Source organism: Neofelis nebulosa, chromosome 1 (genome assembly GCF_028018385.1).
Source record: "Neofelis nebulosa isolate mNeoNeb1 chromosome 1, mNeoNeb1.pri, whole genome shotgun sequence".
In the NCBI taxonomy this organism is placed as follows: domain Eukaryota; kingdom Metazoa; phylum Chordata; class Mammalia; order Carnivora; family Felidae; genus Neofelis; species Neofelis nebulosa.
Window position 1 is genome coordinate 83,283,220 of NC_080782.1, and position 21,020 is coordinate 83,304,239.

The 21,020-nt window shown below is 38.0% G+C and overlaps 1 protein-coding gene across 19 annotated transcripts in view; it reads left to right on the forward strand.

The window, feature by feature from the left end:
• MCTP1 (multiple C2 and transmembrane domain containing 1) overlaps window positions 1–21,020 on the forward strand; it is a 535,749-nt gene that overhangs the window by 455,663 nt on the left and 59,066 nt on the right. For 10 of the 19 annotated variants that reach the window (XM_058698881.1, XM_058722382.1, XM_058715685.1 and 7 more), the window contains one exon: window positions 7,185–7,238. In XM_058698881.1, coding sequence (XP_058554864.1) covers window positions 7,185–7,238 — 54 coding nt within the window. Of the gene's footprint in view, window positions 1–7,181; window positions 7,239–21,020 lie in introns of all 19 variants that reach the window. The other 9 variants (XM_058706103.1, XM_058716425.1, XM_058718884.1 and 6 more) reach the window with 1 other exon arrangement.

A 21,020-nucleotide genomic window follows, 5' to 3' on the forward strand; every position in this document is an offset into this window, starting at 1 on the left:
TAATGTGTCCAAATATAAGCATCTGTACACATTTGGATGTTCTATGAATATGAAATTAAATATGAAACTTCTTTCTTTTGTGACAATTTTCTTTCTTTAATTTTTTAACATGCAGTTGCACATCTGGACAGCAGTGATTTCTTCTTTAATTTAAATGTGTTGCTTTTTTATAGACCGTGTTTGAGTAAAGCAATTTGAATTGTGCAACTATTCATTCTGAACATAGCAAAACATCTATTTAATTCAAAGATTATTCCCAAGGAAAAAAGTAAACAGATGAAAGAACCCAGTTTGTGTCAGCTTTGGCTTTTGAGAGTTTCTGGCCTTGTGATACTCAATCCTTATCTTACAAGAGTGACATAGCCAGGATCCTTTTGGTTCCTTTTTCTTTAAAGAGTTATAAATAAGTGGAAGATTTCATTCCTGGGAAAATCATAATACAGAGTACTTCCAGAATTATTGATGGGCGTTTTAATCCCCTTTGGTCAGTTTTGTCTTAAAACATGCTCCCTAAACTGGCATTAAAAAGCAGTAATTGGGATTCACTGTTCCATGATGACTTTAACAATGAAGTTTACCCGAGTCCACTTTTTGTCATCCCTTCGCCACCTCAGTCATCCTTTTCCACATCCCTTGGTCCCTTCCCTTATATATCATTGTCTGGTGCAGTAACATTAAACATGTCATGTTTTTATTCAGATTACCAGCACCATTATTAACATTTTCAGCCAAATAAAATTTTTATTTCCTTGCAAATCATAAAGCATTTAAGTTGTGTTGAATTATAATTAAAAGTCATAATCTGAAAAGAGCTCCTATGCAACTATATAACATATAGATTCTACAGATGCAATCTTGCTCCATTTGAAAATGGATTTTTAAAAAGTGTAGCCACATATTATGTTTTATATGTTAATGACAAGTGTTCAGCAAATGTGGAATATGAAGGAAGAAATATTAGGCTTTTAAAAACAACATTATCTGCTTATTCTTTGGCTGTAATGTAGCTGGCATGCTGCATTTGGGGCTGTCTACGTGTGTTTTTAAAAATGTCATCTTTATTAGTATTACGTTCAAGGAATAGTACCAGGGAATCAGTTTCTTTCAAGACCTTCCTCCAGCGTGTGGCATATAAGTCTGTGACGAGCGACATTACAGAAGGTCATGTCACTTTTAACTGCTTGCATTACATCTTTCTGATTTCCCTAGTGCCCTTCCTTTGTTTGATTAATACTACTTGCTTTCAAGCAAGGTATCAGAAAGCATAATTTGGAAAGAGAATTCTAGAGCCGGTCTGAGATATCCCCCTTGAAGAAAAGGGAAAGGGGGGGGGGGGAACTTGGTAAAAATGTATCTTTTTTTAACACATGTGGTTTTTTTTCTCAAGGAAATCCTGCATATGTGTTGTTATTAAATTATTGTTGACAAATGTTTAGGCAACTGGACTTAATATACTTGCAAACAAAACTATGTAGTCCTTATGGGGTTTTATTTGAAGAGGAAGGAGCTGGAGTTTGAGACGAAGCCTCCTTTATTTTGTTTTCCTTTTTTAAGTGTTCAACTCCAGCACACTCTTTCAAAATGGTAGGTGTTGTTTGAGTTCTCTGGGAAAGGTTGCGGTTTTGTGCAGTCATTAAATGCACTTCAGTAATATATACAGTTTGTTTTGAAAAGCTCGGTCTGCAGTTTCAGTATTCATTGCATTTGGCCAGGGCTCACGTCTCCAAGCACAGCCCCACTTCTGAAACACTTTTGCCTTCATAGCCTTCCATTTTATTGGACCGTTAACACCTGAAAATTAGCAAAAGCATTATCATTTTTAATTGGGAATACTTATGCAAGCCTCTACCTGTGTCCCATTGTGTGTTTCTTAGTGTCTGTGAAACATGAATTGAAATTTTGTATGTCATTAAGAAGACTGAATATTTTGCCCAGGAAAAAAATACATAATTTAATTTTTAAAAATTACTGTTTAAAATATTCTTGATGCTATTTTTCTTTTCACTAATAGCTAACATTTCTGAACACTTACTTCAATAGAGAAAGTGTGCTAAGTACTTTAAACACATTATTTCATTGGATCCTTAATCAACACTGTGGGATAGGTGCTATTATCTCCATTTTCGAAGCCACCTTAACTTCACCTGAGCAAAATGTAATAGTGGGATAATTCTGAAGCAGCTTAAAGGCATCCATAGGAAAGCATCAGTATTATAAATCCTCGTTTGTAGATGTTTATGATGTAACATTAAAAAGGCACTGGAGGAGGGGAAAAGCCCTCACTAGAGCGCTAAAACACAACACAAAGGCCTCTCACTAACACAACACTTTTCTGCCAAATGTAAAAGCAAATGGTTGTATTGGGTGGTTCTGGCTGCACATTTGTAGAGCAATTGTGCGTAGCCAATTACCCACTCGTGCAGGGTAAGAACAGTTTGGGTTTTGCAAATGAAGAGCCTGATTCTGAAGACCTCTTTGAGTTGTACTTGAACATAAGATCCACAGCTGATTTGGAAATTGTGTAAATTAAGCTATTGGCTTGTTTGTTTCAATAATACTTGGAAGTTTTGAAAATTAACTTGAAGGTAGTACAAATCTCCAAACATTAAAGGGTAAATACTTATGGTTTCTGTGTCCAGGCAAATATTTGAAGACATTTTGAATATTTGCTTTTATTAATCTGTATCACTGATTAGGTGTAGGTCTTTCCAGACAAGTTAGTTCACTTCTGTGAGCTAGTTCAGTTCTTTTACATAAAAGCCTATTGAAAGACATAAAGAATATGGGCACCTGGGTAGCTTAGTCGATTAAGCGGCCAACTCTTGATTTCAGCTCAGATCATGATCTCAAGGTTCCTGAGATCAAGCCCCACGTCAGGCTTTGCACTGACTACACAGAGCCTGTTTCGGATTCTCCCTCTCTCCTTCTCTGTCCCTCTCCACCTCTCTCTGTCTCTCTGTTCTCTCTCCCTCTCTTACAATAAATAAATCAATAAAAACTACAAAAGAAAACAAAAAAAAGAAATAAGAATTGTTGATGCAATCATTTATTCATTCTATCAACAAATATTTCTTGAACATTAGTATGCCCCTTGCAATCTGTTAGGCACAATCTGACACCATTTTTCTTTCCTAGCACCTGCAGTATAATCATACATACTAAAGAGAGGCATATAATACATTTTTAATAATAACTAGTGAAAACACTGAGTTTATGCAAAGGAATAAAAGTATACTGTACTATTCATTTCTTTTGATAAATGACTTTGTGTGGGTAATTTAAGGAAAACATGACTTAACCACACCACATCATTCTGTTTTATACTTTCAAATGTATACAACTTTTACTGAAAAATAAAAATGGATAATAATGACCAACCTAAAAAATTACTTAATCTAAATCAAAACTTTTAAACTCGTTTTATTAGAGATACAAAATTGTAGTTATTTTAATAAAACTTATGAAAGTTAGGTGACTTCATCCCCTGCCCCAATAATTGAGCAGTGAGAACTGCCTCTGTGCTATCCCACTGTCTGGATTTGAGTTCTATTTCAGCTACTTGCTGTGTTAGGTGAATTCTTTGGAAGAATGCAATGTACTGAAATACTGTCGCTATTTTTCCTATTTAAACCTCCATCAAAACCAGCCCAATTTGGAATTGCCTAGTTTATAGCACCTTGATTATACATTGTTACTATTACTGTCTATATACTTCTGAATACTTCAAAATTTCAGGAAATTAAAAGCCAACATGAAAGATTAGCTTATAGGCTCCATTTAAATTCTATTGGATTATAAACCTCTTGAAGGCTGACATGAGTATAGATGAAATTTCTGTTTTTCATCTTTATATTCCTGCATTACCTAGCACTGTTTCTTGGACAAGGAGCTTTATAATAAATGCTCATGGAGTTGCTGAGTATAGTTAGAAGTAATGTTAAGAGTCCTTTCTTGGTGAGGTTTAATTGCTTTATATGTCTTCAAAATAAGTGTAAATTCTCACCAGATATTGGAAACAGTACTTTGTACTATTATGGTTCTTTTGAAATGCTGAATGTCCAAATGAAAGACCACAAAATTCTACCATATAATAGAAGATTTAAAGTAGGCCATTAAATTAGGAACAATCTCAGAACACCTGGGTGGCTCAGTTGGTTGAGTGTCTAACTCTTGACTTCAGCTCAGGTCATGATCCTAGGGTCGCGAGATCAAGCCCTGCATCATGCTCTATGCTGAGCGTAGAGCCTGCATGGGACACATTCTCTATCCCCTTCTGCCCCTTTCACCTGCTTGGGCTCTCTCACTCTCTCTCTCTCTCTCTCTAAAATTAAAAAAGAAAAAAAAATTTAAATTAGGAACAAGCTCACAAGCTGTCAGATGCTTTAGGTTCTCTATTGGTTTATGAGAAATGGAAGTTTGTGTTTGGGCTATTATTTTAAATAAGTTAATGCTTTTAGAATATTTGAGAACAATTATTAGATCACTGAAAGTCCTGACGTGTTATCTCAGTTTGTGTAGCTCTTTGCATAATACAGTCTTAGCTATTGAAGTTTTCACTCATAACATATTCCTGTCTGTATCATAAGCCACATGAAAGAAGCACTAGCTGTCTCCTCTATCTTTTAAAGTTGTGAGCTCTGGGAGAAAGATTTAAAAATATTAAATAACCATGATTCTATCAAGTTTATTCAGAAATCGAGATACAGACTGGATAAAAAAGAAAAGCACCACAAGAATGAGAAATTATATGAAATGGCATAAATGCAATCAGAAGTTAGCACTTACCTGAATACCAACCCTCCCCAAAGTTTTTTAAAATTTTTGGTTTCCATGGAGAGAGAGAGAGAGAGAGTAGTGTGTGCAGGTACATAAAACCATAATAAAACACCTGACAGAGTGAAATCCCATTTGTAATACCACAGTTACACATTAATCAAGGAAAGGTCAAATTATTTGACAAATCCAAAATGAAGATTGCATTAAGTTGAAGTAAGGAAACTAAGAGTCATAAAAAATACATTCATTAAAAAAATATCTACCTATAGGGTTATATATACATATCCTATACATATCCCATACATTTGATTATTGAATACATTTCTAATTTTCTTTCATTGTCCATTCTCATAATGTAATCCTTGTGTAAAATCAGAGAATTAAAATTAGAGTTTCTGGTAACCCACAAAATCAAAAATACAGAGAGATAGTCAAAAGTTGACATTTATACATAAGAATTAAAATGTGAGCTTTGATGACCCCAAAACCACAAACAACAGAAGAAAAAATAAACAAATGAGACTACTTCAAACTCAAAAGCTCTGCACAGTGGAACAAATGATTTAACACAATAAAAAGACCACCTACAGAGTGGGAGAAAACTTTTGCAAACAATATATCAGATAAGGGATTAATATCCAAAATATCTGAAGAACTCAGTCAACTCCCTAAACAACAACAACAACAACAACAAGCAAACGATCCAATTTAAAACTAGGCAGAAGAGGGACACCCAGGGTGGCTCAGTTGGTTAAGCGTCCAAATTCAACTCAGGTCATGATCTCATAGTTGGTGAGTTCGAGCCCCTCTACTGGCTCTGTGCTGACAGCTCAGAGCCTATGGCCTGCTTCAGATGATGATCCTGTGTCTCCCTCTCTCTCTCTGCCCCTCCCCTGCTTGTGCTTTCTCTCACTTTCTCTCTCTCTCTCTCAATACTAAATCAATATTTAATGAATGAATGAATTAATGAATGAATGAATGAATAAAAATAGGCAGAAGAACTAAATAGACACCTTTCCAAAGAGAACATCAAAATGACCAACGGACAGATGAAAAGATGCTTAACATCACTACTGTCAAGGAAATGCAAACCTAAACCACAATGCAATACCATCTCTATATCAAAGTCTCAATGAGTTAATGAACGTCTCTTAGAATGGCTGTCATCAGGAAGAGACGATAGGTCCTCTTGAGGATGTGGCGAATATAGAACTTTATACACTATTGGTAGGAATGCAAATTGGTTACAACACTATGGAAAACAATGTGGAGGTTCCTCAAAAAAATAAAAATAGATCTGCCATATGGTCCAACAATTATGCTTCTAAATATATACCCAAAGGAAATGAACACAGGATATCGAAAAATTATCTGTGCTAACATGTTTACTGCAGCATGATTCCCTATATGTTGCCAATATAGGGAAACAATCCAAATGCCCATCGACAGGTGAATGCGTGAAAAAGATGTGGCATGTATATGCAGAGGAATGTTATTCAGTTACAAGACAAGAAGATAGCCTCCCTTTTGTGAGAACATGGCTGGACCTTGAGCACATTATAACCAAGATAAGTCAGAGGAAGAGTGGTACTATATGATAGCATTTATACATGGAATCTAAAAAAGTCAAACGTATACAAAAAGATAGTAAAATGGTGGTTACCAGGGAATGGGTGGCTGGGATAGCAGTGATGGTGTTTAAGGGCACAAGCTTATGACAGGTATTAAGTAGGCCATCAAGATCTGATGCACAGTATAATGAACATAGGCACTAATAGTGTACTATAATTATGTAATATAATTACTGCTACATTAGCACACATATTACAACACAAAAATGTGTCCAAGTAACACACAGCATACTTTAAACTTATGCAATGTTACACATCAAATGTATTCAATAAAAAATTTTTTAAAAAGTAAAATTTGAGCCATGGAAGATACTAGCTTTATGCCATAGACCACCAGCATAAATCGACAGACAGACAGTATACTTAAAGCTTGGTGAAAAGTGAATTCGAAATAGCAGAACTGGATTCTGCTTAGTTATCTAGCTCCAAACTTAAAGTGCCTCATTAATACAGACCGTGGAATAGGTAAAAAAGGAAAGTTCCTGATTTAAAGCATCTCTCAAATTAATGTTAGTTTACCTTATGCATAGTTCAAATTCTTTAAGTTGTCACGGAACATTTCACACAAATAGGGTTTCCCTGAGTGGGATCCACTTCCCTGGTTTCAATCAATTAAAGGCAGAGCATTTCCCTAATCCCTATCTCTAGATCAAATAGTCCCTCTCCATGAATCTGTTTCAAATGTTAATAAAGTTTTCATTTCCAAAAGGTTCAAAATGACAGAACAAAATTCTCTCCTCTTAAGAGCACGAAAATGACTTCTGTTTCTGTCTGCAGGTAGTGGAGGACATGCTGGAGGACGAGGAAGAAGAAGATGACAAAGATGACAAGGTAATTATCTTTCCCAGCACTTGGGTACCAGGGGATGGGGAAATGTAGACATGACACTGTTTTCACAGACAGTTAAAAAAGGAGTTGAAGTGTTTGAGTCCAGAAAATTGGACAGCGCTGTTTATCATCCTAACAATGCCACTGCATGTTGCAAAGAAGGAGAGAGGGCTATAAATCCTCTTCACTTTTGTCCAGAGCTGGGTCAAATATTTTTCTGCCAGGAACAAAAAAAAATAATTCAGCTTGTCTGAAACTTGATAGCTCTCGTGAAGATAACAGCAGTGACAACTGTTTTTGAAGGGCAAAAATTTGTCCTATCTTGAGTATTACAAATCGGGCTACACTTCGGAGGAAGAGAGAAGTGAAAAAATAGCAGCCTGCTTAAGTTCAACATGGATGTTGTCATCTGTAATTTTCAAAGAATTGCTCAGCAAAAGAACACACGTGTGTGCGGAAGGCTTCAGAGGGCATTTACATAATCCCAGTGCTCATGGTCCTTGCCTGGACTTGACTTGGGGTAGCCCTGTGGCTCCTTGGTCAGGAAAGCCCGTTGACAGGTTATTTTCTGATTGCTGGTTGGCATGGGAATGATGACCACGGTAAAAAAAAAAAAAAAGAAAAAAAAAAAAAAAGAAAAAGCTAGTTTCTGGAATCGCTTGGATTGGCTGTCCCCTGTGTGGAGAGGGGATAACTGAAGGGATGAATTAGAATGACCTTGAACCACTGTGGTGGTGGTGTCTGGGGTCAGAAGAAAGTCTTTTTATGGCAAGGAGGATAGCGATGCTGGTTTATCAAAATCCTTGGGCATTTCTAGATCAAAAACCTAAAAGGTGCTAGAGTGAGATTGGGAGGGAAGAGAGAATATCATTCATTATTTCCAAATTGTTTGGCATACAAAACCAGATTTTGACCTTCACTGGAATCTGATTTCTATTATAATAAAGCAGTGAATTTTTGGAATAAAGGAGAATAACAGTATATCTTAATTTATGCCCTTGACCTTTGATTCTAGTAGACATGTACAGTTATATCCTTGTATAAGAATTCACATGCTGGAAGCAAGCATTAGAAATGTTAAAAAAAAATTCACAGCGATTAGTCAAACTCCCACATGATTTTTTCTTGACTAATATTCAATGCTAGAAGGAGAATGAAAACATAGACACACACACACACACACACACACACACACACACACACACACACACACTTTCTCCCATCTAATGTTGTTCCAAACATTTTTAAATTGATAGAGATTTTATGTGAAATTTTTCTTCTGTATATCATTTAGTCATTAGTGACATCATCAAACATAAACTAACAAAATCTCCTTCCTACAAAAACATGTATGTGCTTGTTTTTAATGTTAAATAACATGAACATACCCTTCTGGCAATAAATGATATGATTTATTGTTAAGGTCAGTGTTAGAGCGGTAGAGAGCTTGTATTTTAACTCAACCTGCCAGCCCTGAATCATCATTTCTCTGCTGATAAACACTGAGCTGCCATCCATTTATGGCTATTTTCCCTTGCTTGTTGCTGCTTTATTATTAAAGCCACCATAAAGATTCATTCCAGCAGCGGGCGTTTCTCCAGAAATGCTAATAAATGGAAACCCTTAGTGAAGTCTAGTACTTAAATGTCCCTGCTTGAAGTCAACCTGTATTTTTTTTAGCCAGTTTGTTGCTACTCCAAACCACTAATCTCCCCTTTATGGTCATTTTTTTAAACAGAGAGGATGTTAGGAGTGGGAAGCAAATAACACTTGGTTAACCACCTCCCTAAAACCTAGATGTTGAGTGGAGCATGCCAGGTGGAAACAGCACCAGGTCTCTGGAGTGGCATCTATTGTCATCTAGTGTTTAGGGGTCTGGAAATGACACCCTGGTTCTAACACATTTGCAGATCTGGTTACCAGAGTTGATTGAAAGTGAGTGCTTAAATTACTGTGTGAATTCTACTGTATTCTTGCGTGCAGGACGCTGACAAACAGTGTGTTTTCCATATGAAAGAGTTGTGAGCTGATTTTCATAAATCCAACCCTTTATTCGAGGGATATATAAGGAGGCTTTTCTTTTCCAGTCACAATGCAATTGATAGCATAAAAATCATACCTGAACAAAAAGAAAATCTCAAGTATAATAATTTACAAAAGACTTTTAGGGGCTTGCGTAATGGAAGAATCCTAGAGTGGACGTGTTAAAATAGAAAGTTTTTACCATAAGAAATGAAAATATGAAAAGATCCTTCAAGTTTCCATTTACCAGCTTCCGTCTCTTGAGTGGCTGTCATAGTGGCAAAGGTTGTAAGTCTTGGCTATCAGTGTGTCTGAGTGAGAGAAGGGTAATTTCCTACTTTAAAAAATTCATTGGTTCCTCTGTTTAAAGTTTGTGTATAGAGTTGTGCGTAATGGAATTTCAGGAGAAAACAAATGTGTTTTTTGCCATATGAGCAGGCACTGACCTCTAGCTCTCATTATTTCTCTGTTTTCTCATATGGCATAATAGTGGGGTCAGGTCAGTGAGTCCTCTTATAGGATAAAAGTAAAAAAGATTAATAAATGTGCCAAAGCCTCACTTTAATTGAACCTGAAGCATATGTTGCAAGTATGTAAAATATGTCCCAGATGTTACACCAAGGCTGGTTTCTGGGCTTTCCCTGATTACCACAAGGCAGCTATTAGTCCTATAACCTTTGGACTTGGGGGTAAATGGGGTATTACGTGGCACAGAATGAGAGCACCTGTTTTCCATTCAGCAAAGACCCCTGGCAGGCTTTGCCTAAGCCTGTCCATATGTTTTCACTTAGCAGATTGTTGGGCGATTATGAAAAGTGTCTTTCTTTAGAGCCAGCATTGATATTAGTCACTCACAATGAAAGGGCAAGTCATTGGCTACTTGACAAGGTCCGTGTGGGCATAAACCGAAGTCGTTTATTTCATTTCAGCTCGAAGTGTTTTCCCTCAACATAATTATATAGATGGCAAAGACACAGGTACAAGAAGTTGAAGCGGACACAGATTATAATTACTTCACGTAACAGTTTCGTAAGAGCTTTTCTTTAGTGCTAACTTCAGCACCTGGGAAGACTTTGGTTAAAGTTAGTAAAAGCTAAGTCACAATTCACCTGGAATCACAGATCCTAAAGCTTTTCCATGAGATGGGCTTTTGAGGATTTTTTTTTTCGTGGGTCCTTCTTTTTTATTAAAACAGCTAATCATTCAGGTGAGAGTTTGTGATCCTCAGACTTAGCCTTCATTCTAGGATCCATTGTCCACATTTGCCTGAATCTAAAGTTGGGTGGCTTCTCTCTTAGTCCAATTCCACGGTTTTCACAAAGGCAGAGAAGATGGGTTTTAAATGGTGGTTCTTAGTTAGGAATCATTGACTTGTTTCACTTATCTGCATTATGTAGTAGTACTAGATGAAGCTCTACCAGAGATGAAATTTCTCCTGAATTAAATGTTAGAAAGACATCCTACTTTGTTCTCAGTTCCCTTTGTTGTAGAGCCTTCTCTCAGCCATCAGCCACAAAGTCACAGTTTGATCTGATTTTTGACCTGACACCAAATCCTGCCTTTGTGGTTAATAGAATATCTTAGTAAATACTTAAGGCTTAGCTAAATTACCTAGGTGGACCTATCAATAAGCCATCAAATAGTGTTTTTGACCGTGTTATTTATAATAATACATTGGTCAATCTGCATAATCTAGACATCTAATTAATGAAGATCAGCTTTCGTTTTGTAGCTTAAAAAGTTTAGGCATGCTTCCCATGGTGTGTTCTACCCTTGTAATGGGATCCAGCTGCAATATCAGGAAGCAGAAGATAGAAGGCAGGTTTTCCTCAGGGTAAGCATGGATTCAGACGCATGGCATACTACTAATGTTTATTGATAAAAGATATTAAAGTGTTCAGGCATTTATGCTTGCATTGCTTCTCCTTTTTCCTCAGCCATTATGTCAAGGTTACTGTGTTTCAAGATAACTAGATGCAATGAATGAAACATATCTGAGTTACTTCAAAATACACAGATTGTTTGCTTTAATTCTTGAAATCTCTGTTTTCTGCTTTGATTCTCCAGCCCTACAAATGTATACAATATACCCAGGATGCATACATCTCTGCATCTCAAATCAAGGATGGGGTGGGGGAGGAGATACCTCTGATATGTGATAGAAGAAGATTCTAATCTGGCAACATGTTCTAGTTATATTCCATGAAACAATTACATGGTGGGGGAGCCGATCAAAGCTTTGGAGAAAGGCAGGGAAAGAGAAGTCAAGAAAAAAATTTATTTAAAAAAATCTTAATTCACATTTAACTGGAATAGCATTGTATTAGTTTATTAGTTTTCTATTGCTGCATTGCAAATGACCACAAACTTAGAGGCTTCAAACAAGCCACATGTATTAGCTCTCAACTCAGCAGGTCAGAAGTCTAGGCATGGCTCAACTGGGCTCTCTGCTCAGAATCTCACACTCAAGGTGTCAGGCTGAGTTCTCATTTGAGGCTCTGCAGAAGAATCCACTTCCAAGCTCATTCGGTTTGTTGAGAGAATTCAGTTCCTTACATTTGGAAGACTGAAGCCTTTGTTTTCTTGTTGGCTTTTCATTCCCACTGGTTACTTTCCATGGTCCCCCCCATCTTTATATCCATCCATGGAGAAGCTCCCTTTTGTCAAATCTCTCTAACAATTTAACTCTCTTTCTTCAGGAAGAGCCTAGTTGCTTTTAAGGGTTCACCTAATTAGATCATGCCAACCAAAGATAATTCTTTCTTAAAGTCCACTGTGCCATCTAATATAACCTAATCATGGGATGGCTATACCATTATATTCCTAATTCCCTTCCCCTACAAAGTGAGGGGATTATACAGAACATATACACCAGGAAGTAGGAATCTTGGCAGTCATCTTAGAATTCTGCCACTGCATCTAGATCCACTCAGGCTCTGGAACAAAAATGGAACAGTCTTTGTGTTCCTTGTATGTATCTATTGCCAGGCAATGCCGTAACTATCTTACAGTAAACAAATTAGGAAAGCCTGCCTGCACAGACACATCCTTTCAAAGATTGTAGGAAACATCTCATACCAGAGATAAAAACTGAAATATATTTTACTGAGGTAAACTTTATATTTTAAACTGAGTTATAGTACAGTATGTCCTACTTATTATCTAGTTCTCTGGGGTGAGGAGTGGTTGGGCATGCAGAAAGCCTGATGGGAAACATGTTCTTTCCCCTTGTTGCTTCCTTCTCTGGAGAAGAACAAAAAAGAATAAAATAGGCAAAAAGCAAGGAAGGGTCCATTCCTCCTTTAGGGCATGTATTGGTGCTCAGACCCGCTAAGGTGATAGATAGCACACTGACCTTGAGTCAGCAGGAACACTCTACTTCATCTAGAATCATAGCAACATTCACACTAGAGGATGCCCAAGAGAAGTGTCAGAAGGATGCCTTGCTGCCCCATGGCTTTCTGCCTCCTGCAAGGCAGGAAGTCTTCTGAGTTTGCCTGCACAGTCACTGCCCTTACCCTGCCTCTGCTGGTGTTGCCCCTGCACAGCCCTTGGACCAGAGCCCATCTGCCCCACCTGGCTGGACCCCTAAGGTGAAGCTCTGCAGCCTTGTGACTCTGACAGGTAGGTCAGGGGAGGTGTTCACAAGGATTGGGGTTTGCTTGATAAGTGCTGTGAGCCAGACTCCTTAGTGAGAGTTCACAACTAGGGGCTTCTGGCACCAGGGCACCCAGGTGTTTCTCATTCCAGGACTCCCTTGTGGGCCAATAAAATTCCCAAGATCCTCCGAACAGCCCCACACACTCAGCACATCCCAGCCCATCTTCTCCTTGCTCCTCCTAGTTCAACTTCATTTAAAAATGGGGAAACTGCTCCAGCCAAACATGGGTGCATTGCCAAATAATAAGATATTATTATAGATAATTACAGATATTACAGATAATAAGTGGCAGAGCCAGGGCTGAAACTCAGGTTTTCCAAGTTTAGCATCTTTATCTTTCCTTAAAACTAATTTTTCCTGGAAAATAAAAATCAAAGAACAGATGCAAATTACTTTAAACATGCTCTTTAGGCATTCTGGTAGCATAATCAGGGAGTACAGCATCCATCCCCAGCCAGGAGCTCTTTACTTCTAGGTTTCCAGTTCTTCACACTGCTTTCGTGTACATTCAGCCCTTTCCCACTATACCAGCTAGGCAGGACTGTGGTGAGTGAGTAATAACCCCTCAAAGATGTCCTGCCAGAAGTTCTGCAGCCCGAGAGAGGGTGTGCTCTGTAATGTAGGCTCAACAGCACAAGAAGAAGCTGAAGACCCAGAACTACAGCAGCAGAAGGAGCTGCTGGACAGCACCCAATGTGGGGGAGTATGGAGCCAAGGCCAGAGCACTGGCGTTAATAAAACAAACTGATGGGGGGCAGTGGGCAGGGTAGGTTGGAGGGTTGAAGGGCTACACCAGCTTTGAAGATGGAGGAAGATGACCACAAACCAAGACATGTGTGCAGCCTACAAACCAAGACATGTGTGCAGCCTTTAGAAGCCGGAAAGGGCAAGGAAGAAGATTCTCCCCTAGAGCCTCCAGAAAGAAATGCAGTCATGCCCACATCTTGATTTTAGTTAGCCCTGTGAGACCCACTTCCAATGTGCAGACCGCAAAACTATAAGATAATAAATCTGTGTCATTTAAGCCACTAGGTTTATTCATTACAGCAGCAATAGAAACTAATACAGGTGCCTTCCAATGGCATCCCCCCCACACACACATATATATGTACATTTTAAAGCACTAGATCTAAGCTTCTAATTTTTCCTTATTAACTTAATCTACTCTTCTATATAAATATGGCTACACAGTTCTTCATTCAATATGGAAACTAAAACAGTATAGCAAAGCAAATATTTTTGTCCGAATTGCCTTAGTTTTTATTCAGAAAAGCTTGTCCAAAGATGAGAGTGGGTTTGTACCCATCTCTAGTGCACGTGCTTACTTTCCTGTTGAGGAGCCTGTATTATTCATTGGTGAGTACAACACCAAAGCATGGTTAACTTGACTTATCATCAGGAGAATTTCACTTCCTTAGAACATTCATTCTATTCTAGAAGGCATCAGGACAGAGGGTATTAGCCCTATTTAGGTCACAGACCCTTTGAAAACCTGAAGAAAGCTGCAGATTTTTTCCCCACCCTGGGGAAAAATATGTAAACACGTAAAAAAAAAAAAAAAAAAACTTTTCCATGCCTTTTTGTATTGCAATGGATGGAAATTGAATTATTTTTCAGAGTAAAGTATTTTTATAGAGTCATACCTCTGTTCCTCTCACTACCTTCCTCTTGACATTAATGCCTATTTTCCTCAAACACCTGAGATAAATGCAAATTTTTCAAGTAAAAATAAAGTTTAGTTCAGCTCAAAAGTAAGCTTCTACAAGAAGGCTGATGTCTGGCTTTGATATTGAAATTATGGAGTGGTTTTTGACACAGCAATAGGCTTGTTATTTTTGACATCTGTTTGACTATGACTTTTCAGTTGCATGGCAATACGTGCTTAAAACACTGACTTGGCAAAAGAAAACAGCAAACAAAATGGGAGCTGCTATGGCTTTATTAGATGAGGGTTAAGCATAGACAAATTCCTAGAGTTCTCCAAAGTCCTTGTTGAATTCCTATCATATTGTGCTGAGGATATCATGTTTTAAATTGTTTGCATCATTAATGCCTCATCATTATTTTTTAAAAAAGGATTAAGGGGCACCTGGGTGCCTCAGTCGGGTAAGCACCCAACTTGGTTTCAGCTCAAGTCATGATCTCATAGCTTCGTGGATTCGAGCCCCACATCAGGCTCTGTGTTGGCACTGCAGAGCCTGTTTGGGATTCTCTCTCTCTCCCTCTCTCTCTGCCCCTTCCCCACTTGCACTTTCTCTGTCTCAAAATAAATAAACTTAAAAAAAAGGATTAAATATTCACGATTCCACGTTAGGGTCATTGGAGACAGAATTAGCTTTTGAAGAGTTATGATTCCAACTGTCTGTGGGTTTCCAGCTGTAAACAAATTGAAAACTTTCATTACTCCTTGTTCCAGTATTCAGAAGTATTTCTCCAGCCTCAGAAAGTTTAGGTAAATGCCCCAACATGCCCTTCTGCATGGCAGTTGAGCTAAAAGAATTTAAATAGGAAGATCGCCTTAGATAATTTGGCAAGAATAATCACCAAGTAAAGCAAACCATGAATGGACTGTTTCCTGTGGTTTATTCTCATCATTGGATTTCCTTTGCCTCAAAAAAGCAGAACTCATATTTGAAAGTCAATCACATGTTTCAAGACAGGTCCTCTAGAAAGCTAGTTATCGTCTGTACTGCAGCAATGAACTTACTCTTATACTCCCATTTCTTGACAAAACCTCTTGAAATAGTGTGTCAGCTCTGGCTCTCAAGAGGTTGACAACATCCGTAGAAACAGACACAATTTTTTCAGGATCGCTGGCAGAATCGTTGACACTGGCTGACACCACTGCATGTTGAGATGAGAAGCATGTTTCTTCACCAAAGCAGCAGAACCAGATGTGTTGCCAAGCATCACAGATGCTCTATCGGAGCCCAGAGTGCCAAGATTTTTATTCTGCCTGAAAATTTGTTTGGCAAAGAAATTCTTCACCATGTTAAAGACATTGACTCTGCAGATTCTCAAAGAAGTTCACAAAGTAGGAATTCTTTGATTGTAAGAACTTGTCGACAGGAGTTGGCTATGCAAATAGAGGTATCTATTTGTATTATTATGTGCAAAAGGGAGAGATTAAAGACATGTCAGAAATTCTGTAGTGTTGACATCATTTGATGAGAACGCAACTTCAAGAAATGTGTGGCTTCACCAGCATCTTTCCAGTGACATGTAGGTTATTTTTCTTGGTGATACGATGGATGCAAAAAATATTTTAATACAGGTCTTTTTTTTTTCCTTGGGGCAAATCCAAAGCCAGGTAAAGTCCCAGTCTTTAATAACCAAAATGTATTTATATAAAGAAAAAAGATACACGATGTCCAATAGATTTTCACAGTAGGCAGCCTGAGCTACTCCCTTTAATTTTATTGGTTGCATACTTCTATTGGCCAGAATCCTGCCACGTAAGAAATACTGTAGTTTTGCATCCCATTAAACTCCATAATTAATAGAAAATCAATAGATATGAAAACCTCATGGTACTGCTTTTTTTCTTTTGAAATTTTCCTACTTAAGCTAGACTCAAGGTAAACAGAGGTGTATGGCTATAGTCATGTTAGCACCATGTGTTTTCTTAGATTCCTATCCATAGTAAACCATTCTAGAGGTCTTAACATTATAGTGACAATATTACCTATCTGTTTACCTTCAATATCAGACTGCTCGCTGTTCAAAATATGTTTCCCTGCCTAGTGATCTCCAGCCTGGCCATGTATCTCACTTTGGATGACCTAGGCCATTTCCCAGCCAAAGGTTCAAGAGCCATCCTTGGCTCTGCCATCTCTCCTTTCCTTCTGAAACATAGCTGGAACTGTCCGCATAGGAGATCCTTGTTTAGCTTGAATTCTAGAATAAAGGTGATGTAGAGCCAACCCATAAGGGCATGTAGTATGAACAAAAAATAAACCTGTGTTTTTATTTTTATAAGCTTTCATGATTTTGAGTTTGTTTGTTTGTTTTTTTTTTGTTTTTGTTTTTTGTTTGTTTGTTTTTTTACCATGACGTAATTTAGTCTAGGCTGGCAAATAAAATATTCATCCATATTACTTGTGGTGTGAATCGAGGTGTTAATATTTAATTTCAAAGAAAACATAAATTTTTTAAATAAAACTAATCAAAGTCTCAGAAAGGAAAATTTAAAATATTTTTTTCTTCTTAACTTCACAGATCTACCCACAGACCTTGAAGCGCAGTCTCAAATCATTCTGCTGTTAGGTCTCTCTCATTGAAAAGTGCTTTCTTTTCCCCATAAACTTAAAGTGAAGGACAAGATACTGGGCAGACAGAGATAAATATGGCAGAATATGGGCCTTTCAGGAATCGCTGTCTGATGGGACCCTTGATTATGTAAACTAATAACTACAATACAATGAGAAAAATGTTGTAACAGAGTTATAAAGAGTTTGGGTGGGAAAAACAGGAAGGTGACCATCTTCACAGACTTGTCAGCAAATGTTGCACAGTAGAGGTGGCATTTAGTTTAAGTCTTGAAGGATGAGTGAGGATGTACAAGGAAATGTGGTATGTGAATTCAAGGAGTATTTGGTACAGTAGGAGCATAAAGTGGAGGAAAATGACACTAGAAAAGGCAAATTTGAGATTGTGAATGCTTTAGCCATCAGTTAAGAAATTTGAATTATCTTCAAGCAGTGAGAAATCAAAGGCTCTTTTAAAATAGGGAATTGTCATGATGACATTTGTGCTTTTAGAAGGAAACTCTGTCAGGGCACCTGGGTGGCTTAGCCGGTTAAGCATTCAACTCTTGATCTAGGCTCAGGTCATGATCTCATGATTCATGGGTTCTCCCATTCTCTCCCTCTCTCTTTCACTCACTCTCTCTCTCTCTCTCTCTTTCACTCTGCCCCTCCCCTGCTCATGCTCTCCCTCTCTTTCTCTCTCTCAAAATAAATGAATAAATTTTAAAAAAGAAGAAAACTCTGCTAATGGGCAGGTGATGGGATAAGAAGGAAACAAGACTTGGTCACCTGCATGGCTCAGTCAGTTAAGCATCTGACTTTGGCTCAGGTCATGATCCCAAGGTTTGTGAGTTTCAGCCCTGCTTTGGGCCCCCTGCTGTCAACACTGGGCCCACTTCTGATCCTCTGCCTCCCTCTCTCTCTGCCCCTCCCCTGCTTGCATGCTCACTCACTCACTCTCTCTCAAAAAATAAACATTAAGAAAAAAAAGAAGGAAATGAGACTCGAAGTAGAGAAATATGCGAGGAGGTGCCATGGTATTCCCAGCAAGAAATAATGTCAGCCTGCACTGAAAACAGCAATCATGATAATAAGAAAGAAAGAAATTTGAGAGATACTTTTAATAGTAAATGTACTAAGATTATTGAAACAATTTATGTTCTATAGAATAAGGGAAAATTTAGAGTTGCTGAGGACTATAAGATGCTTGGCTGAGATATCCTTGTATTTGTGAAGCACTTCACATGTTTCAAAGTACTTCCATTTCTTTACCTTAATTTAATGTTCACAATAACTCTGTGTATTGGCTTATCAAGTATTATTCCCATGCTTCAGTATCAGGAAGATAAACTTGGCTAGTGGGGAAGTAGCTAAGATTAGAAACCAGATAATGAGACTAAAATAGAGAAGTAGTTGAATCTGAAAACAAGTTAACTTATCTAAGAAGAAGGTAAGTCTGGGAATTAGGTAACTTGTCTGATGATGAAGAAACTGAGGTCAGAAAACTAACTCTCTAATTAACTTTCCTCCTGGTCATGTTGTAGTAAGGCCTGTTGACCCACCCAGAGATGACGACTAGGTCACTTGGTGTGCAAAATTGCATGTTCTGGTCAGTATAAACAGAAAGTGTCCTCCGTGCCTGCCCAGCCCTCTTTTCCTTCAGCACTAGGTCTTAAGAGAGCCTTTGAAAAAATGATGGCAACAGGTCCATATTCAGGGCCTCTTCCCCATTTAGTGTGCTTTCACTAAGTGAACTCACTCACTCAACGTCACAAAATAAGCGAAACAACCAAACTACAAACTTTAGCCTGTTTGCCTCCAAAGCCCGCCATTGTTTTGCATAACAATCTCCCAGTGCCTACCCCCTACAAAAACCCACTTAGTGACTAAAGTAATTATTTCCATTCTTTCATTATTCACTGGCTTCATTGGGCTCACCCGGGCAGCTCTTGCTCGAATCACTCTTGTGGGTCTAGCCAGCTATCTGGGGCTGTGGTCCTCCAAGGGCTTGACTAGGCTGGACATTCCAGATGGCTCAGTTGGATGACTAGGGGTTGTTGCTGGCTTCTCATGACGTGGCAACTCAATTCTAAGAGGGAGAATGATTCTAAAAGTGAGTGTTTCAAGAGATCCAAGCAGAAGCTGCAAAGCTTCTTATGATGTAGGCTTGGAAGTCCCAGAATGTCACTTCTGTCATGTCCTATTGGTCAAACAAGTCACTAAGGCTAGCCCAGATTCAAGGAGAGGATGGCTTTGGTTCTACCTCTTAATAAGGATTGTCAAGGTCCTATTGCATAAGAATCTAAGAGATGGGAGATATTATGTGGCCATCTCTGGAAAGTAAAATCAGCTACCATTTCTAAAGAAGAAAAGCTCCTAATAGATGTCCAGTAGCATTAAGGTATATGAAGCCTGTTGCCTAACAGGAGACTGTCTCTTTATCTAAGGTTTATCAGCATATAGTGCTTGATTAGGTTATCTCAAAACTTAAACAAGCATAGTGCCTTCAAGTTGCCAGGTGTATCCAAAGTTTATCATCCTGTATATTTTTGTTTCATTTTTTGTTTTTGATTTACAAGTGGAGAAGCATCAAAGGACTGACTGAATTGTCATTCTCTACTTCGCTAAAACCTGAAAGTGCTACCTAAATCTTTCTTCTTCTGTTTTGTCCATAGATAAGAATTCAGCCCAGAAATTTCACTATCTAGCTGAACTCTCCCTTGAACCTAGTTGGTACGTAGAAAGGAGTCATAAAAAAAATCCTTTTTAAATCCTATTCAGACTATACTGGATATCCATTGTCCTCTACCAATGAAGGAAGACAAAATGCCACTGTCCAGTGTCCTGGAAGTCAGGCTTTACTTTCTCTGACTGGCTGCCAAAAATGAAAAGCCAAGTGAGGAAAGGAGATTGCAGAACATTTCCTTCTTAAAGCATAAGAGTTTCTTCTTTTTAGAAAATGTAATTTGAAATTGCCAACAGTTCACATCTGGTATTTTACTAATTTGTTCAAGGATATTTCTCATAGGATTTAAAAGATGACTGATATCTCTGAAAATTTTGTTGTACAAACTCTAAGTAGCTCGGTCAAGACTCTTTTCCAGGATCCTTGGAGCTGATGTTTTTCTGCTGTAGTGAGGTAGCAGTATGCAGATATTAAAATCAATATTGAGCTCATCATACACATATATGCTATTTCTTGGTTCTGGTATCTTACCCATGTATTCTGATCACAATGATTTGGAAACAGAGACAGCATCTGTCGTCTCTGTGATTCCACACTGGAATATTTTGGAGACATACAAGGCAATATAAAAAACAAATATACAGCTGCTGCAGTCTGATAATGTAAGATTTTATTGATTATCCGAAAGAGTAACTACCCTAGGTATTAGGTTTTCTTGTCACAACCTTCAGTGCCTGGGGTAGTTGAACAAGTTCTTTTTTTCCTTTGAGCTGACCTCAAAGTCACATAGTTTCTGAATCAAGGTCCTCAGATTTCATACTTTGGCAATTTCTTTCCTTTCTAATGGGGTATATTAGAGAAAATGTGTCACCTTTTGCACCATGTAATACCAAATCAGATCAGAATTCATGCACAATTATGTCAGTGGAAATCTAATAGTACAGGCTGGCTTATCTCTAGATAACACATGGAAAAATAAACTTCCCCGACTGACACATTTACTTGATTTTTTTTCAGATAAGTTATTTGTGAGTAATCGAGCTAAAGAATGTAACTGGATTATTTTTCATACTATAAAAAAAAAAAGACTCTCAACAGTAAAATGGTTGCTAAGTATCCAAGCTCTGTCACTCTGCCCCCCCCCCCACACACACACACATACCCCTTTT